The sequence below is a fragment of the Rhinolophus hipposideros genome (assembly GCF_964194185.1).
Source record: "Rhinolophus hipposideros genome assembly, chromosome: 9".
NCBI lineage: Eukaryota > Metazoa > Chordata > Mammalia > Chiroptera > Rhinolophidae > Rhinolophus > Rhinolophus hipposideros.
Window position 1 is genome coordinate 50,250,189 of NC_138055.1, and position 4,450 is coordinate 50,254,638.

Sequence of the window (4,450 nt, forward strand, 5' to 3'; positions counted from 1 at the left end):
CCAATATGAATTATCTTTCCTCTTATAAATGCTCAGGGTACATTTCTAACCTCTCTCATGATGCTTATGACACTATTCCTTGTTTTATAATTATTTGTTCATATTTATCTCATCTCTCTCACCAGCCCTTGAGGGAAGAAACCTTTTAGCCACCTTTGGATCCCCTCTATAGTTCCTTGATGCTAGGTGATCCCTAAAAGTTTGTTAAATTGAGTTGGTGAAGAAAGCAAATCCAACTTTCTGTTATAAGTTCAGCCTATTTCCTCTTCAATAGACATGGAAGGTGGTTATGACCTATGGCTTCAGTGACTGCCTACTCACCCTATTTCCTCCCTCTCCCCCCAGAAAGAAAATACAGCCAGCCTCTCAAAATCAGGCCCTTTATTCAGGAGAAAGGTGGAGGCCATTGTTGTAATGAAAGGCTCATCAGAGGCACTGAGCAAGTGTCAAAAGTCCAGTGCACCAGCCACGCACCCCTGGAGAATAGTCCTCAAATGTCCAAAGGTGTCACTGCAGGACCAAGATCTCAGAGACAAATTAGCTTCAAGGGAGTAGAAAGATGGGGACTGAGGTAGCGTTGGGGAAGAGGAGTTCCAGGAACATAAAGAGGGCAGGTGCACCAAGGTCAGCAGATGCTCACAGCTACTCGCAGAGCCATTGTTCCAGCTTCTCAGAGCAGAGTGGTTTATGGGCCAACCTGATAATGGAAAGGAGACAGGGCAAGTTGCCTGACTGGATCTTAGCTCAAATTTCCATCTAGCTTCATCCCCAGGAGGCCTGAGGTGGAAGAGTGTGGATAAAAATTACAGAAAGACTTCCCTAGCTACATGGCAAGAGACACTGAGCCACCTAGTGGGTCAGAGTCCATTTCTAAAACTCTAAGAAAGTTTTAGGGCTAGAAAAGATGTGCAGTGGTAAGTACCAAGGGCTTGCTTTAGGATCTAGGACTAAACAAGTAGAACTAGATATCCAAGTCTAGGTGAAAATAAGCTGGGCCTCACTCCACCCTCTATTAGGGAACCCTTATTAGGAAAACTGCCCAACAGGAGTAGAATGAGGGAGGCTTAAACATTGGAAACCTGAGTCTGCTCAATGAGTGTCGTTTCTGAGACTGTATTCTAGATTAAATGAGCAGAGGATAGAAAGCGGAGGGAGTGGTGCTGGAACCAAAGGGGTGAGAAGGAGAAAGGGGAGGGGAAAATAGAAAATAGAATGGGGATTCACCAGTAATCAATTCCTTCATTATCCAGGATCTTCTTGGCACACATCATGTCATCAGTAAGGTCATCATCCAAGAACTCTGGCCGGAGTTACAGGGGACAAAATGAGAGAGCTAAGTATTATCCAGACAGGTAATGAGTTTCCCTCTGCCCTGGATCTCGTAGGTCTGGTCCTTCTCTGAACGGGAGGCTTATGCCTGTTGTCTTTCGATATAAAATAGCCAACACAGTAGTGCCTCCCCCGAGATGAGGGGCACCTTGGAGGAATTATCAGCTTCATGAACTAACTTTCTCTAAAAATGCGTGGTATCACACTTCAAGACTCCCAGACAGCTCAGATCATCTGCTTGTGACCTTTAGGGAACTATCTGGCGATTTGGTGATCTTGAAAAATTCTAGCAACCTCTTACTCAGTACTGTCAACTCAAGTCCCACAGTTTAATCCAGGGATGTGCTTGATACCAAAAAAGAGATTATCCCAGGGATAGGTTCCAGAAAAATAGAGAAGCAGGGCAAAAGGCTACTCACTATCACAGGAGATGTCACAGATGTTCCTTGACTGAAGTATCTGATTGTCCCTGCACCAAAGTTTATTACTGATCTGGAAGAGTCCATATTCTGTCCTGTCATTGTTATTGACCATGGTTTGTGTGTCGTAACCACTGTTATGAAATATGGTACAGATCCCTGAGGGAAAGATGAGAAAGGTATCACAGAGATGTCCAGGTATAGCATTAATGAGGACCTCTATTCGCAGACAGAAAATGGCTCTACAGCAAATCTCCAAATATGACAAAGCACAGAGTATTCTGATGAGATGAAAAGAAGAGTTCCAAAAAGGATCAGACAATGTGAGGAAAGAAAGGAGAATAAGTGCATTAAAAGAGTGAACCGATAGGCAGAGAAGATAAGAGGATTATGAGATAATTGAATGAAAGTGGGGACAAAAAGGGGAGGAAAAGCAGGGTAAAGGAGAGACAAGATGAAGAATGGGACAAAGCAAGGCAGCAGAAAACTCACATTCAGGTAAAGTGATCCCTCCATAGCCATCCATGTCTTTCAGCACCTGGGACAGCTCACATTTTGTAAATTGCTTGGCCTGGGTAACAGGGAACAGAATGCCCACCAGGAGCAGAGAGACGAAGGACATCATTTTGACTGCCCTCAAGAATCTGAAGTGGGGGTACCAGTCAGCTTCACCTCCTTTTATTCATAGAGAAAGCCTCAGGGGCCCTGGCACCAAGCCCTACATCCAGGAAGAGGATGAAGAGAGATTGATTGTGCCACACAGAAATACTGAGCCTGCCAACTTCCTTCCGTAATTTCACCCCCCTTTTGCTTCCCCTCCCCTAATCTCTAGTCCATACCAGGTATTGTTTGTTCTCCACCCAGAGTCAGTTCCAAGCATGATCCTGTTTCCCATTTGGCTTTGCTTATACCTTTGTTTCTTGTAGGTTAGTTCTAGGAAGCAGAATGTCCCCAGCCTACTTCAGGAACAAAGGAGGCCTTGGGGGTAATAGTGTGAGGCAATCAGAATATACAATAAAAGTCAATGGCCAACTCCCCTTTCTCCCTAGAGACATACAGAGTATGTAAAAGGAGTATATGTCATTACATACCATGGTCCCAGTATCAGAACTGGTATTTTTCCAGTCAATCCAGGCATGGTGCAAAACCCAGGAAGAGTCCCTTGATATGGTGATTCATAGATGAGGGCTCAGGAATAGGGATAGAATATGGTAACACAGACTTTGAATATGGTAACACAGATTCTTCCTACTTCAGGAAAATGGAGAACTGGAAAGGTGTGTATGATAGCATCTATGAACTATTATCAGGTTCCTACTCCCAACCACCACTATCACTAAATAAGCTGATTCTATAATGGCGTTAACACATTATATAAATCCAAGACTAATAAGTTGTAATAGATTTGTTCATGGGTATAGAAACTTGTAGACACCCTCAGAGTTGGCCTCTGCAGGTTAAAAATAGAGTGACCCAAGCCAATGGAAAGACTGGACTATAAGCACTTTAAAACTTTAAAATTAGACTGGGATATAGATGGAGCCCATAAAACAAGATTCTGGATCTGAGCTTTAAGATCAGTGCTCCTGAGCAAGTAGAGTTGAGGGTCCTAGTTCTGAATAATTTCTTCAACTTGTTGGCATCAAGCTTCATGTTATGGTTCAAATAACTATTAGCCTCCTTTATGCTGGGGCTCATCCTCTAAACCTAATTTCTTATATTGCACAGGGGTATCCATCCCAATCAAACTATGTAAGACTTTCAATCTTACGGCATTGCAAACTGTTATATCCTACAACTCCTTGGAATCATGGCAAATTCCTCTCAGCTTTATCCTGTCTTCTATATCATGGATAACCAGTATGTGAGGTAGCATGATTAAAACGAGTACGTGGGGTCTTGGAGTGCCAAGAGATAAACAGTCCTTATAGCAAAGAGATACATGTTCAGAATCAGAAAAAGTGCTGCCACTGCATTTCTCCTTCATTCCACCCAGAGGTATTGGAGGAGTATGTGAAGGACAGAAATAGAAATTCCATCACACTAAGCGAGTATGGTTGAGAATGACTGGGAATGACAGGATGACTTTGAACCATGTGGGAAAGGGCAAAGTAAGAAAAGCTAGTCCTGAGGAGTAGTCTTTCCAATAGTGAGGTCGGATGTAAAATGCCTTCTGCCTTGAACTATGAACAAAGACGTGTGATAGAATAGTGGTCCGGGATATCAGGAATCACAGGAACTTTCTACACTTCCAGCCAAGTCAAAATTTATGGCAGCAGCCTGCTTGCCTATAATTTGGTTGTACCTCCGCCCTTCCCTATAAGCAATAAAAAGCAGTATCCAGACGAGGTATCACAGCTAAGTGCAGAAAAGAAAATAGGGCAGGCCCGGTGGCTCAGGCAGTTGGAGCTCCATGCTGCTGGCTCCGAGGGCTGCCGGTTCGGTTCCAGCATGGGCCAGTGGGCTCTCAGCCACGGGGTTGCCAGTTCAACTCCTCCAGTCCTGCAGGGGATGGTGGGCTCTGCCCCCTGCAACTGAGATTAATGGACGACTGGACCTGGGGCTGAGCTGCGCCCTCCACAACTAAGGTTGAAAGTTCAACAATTTGACGCTGAACGGAACCCTCCACAACTATGACTGAAATGACAACTAAGACTGAAAGGACTTGGGGAAAGGGCCTGGAGGTGCACACTGTTCCCCAA

The 4,450-nt window shown here is 44.3% G+C and overlaps 1 protein-coding gene across 1 annotated transcript; it reads right to left on the minus strand.

The window, feature by feature from the left end:
- Positions 1-366: 366 nt before the first annotated feature.
- On the minus strand, positions 367-2,553 carry LALBA (lactalbumin alpha). Its single transcript, XM_081059966.1, has 4 exons — positions 2,241-2,553; positions 1,749-1,907; positions 1,225-1,300; positions 367-697 (listed from the first exon to the last, which is right to left on the minus strand). Exons 1-4 carry the CDS (start codon positions 2,371-2,373, stop codon positions 643-645), a joined length of 423 nt encoding a protein of 140 aa, XP_080916092.1. The 5' UTR covers positions 2,374-2,553; the 3' UTR covers positions 367-642.
- Positions 2,554-4,450: the final 1,897 nt, after the last annotated feature.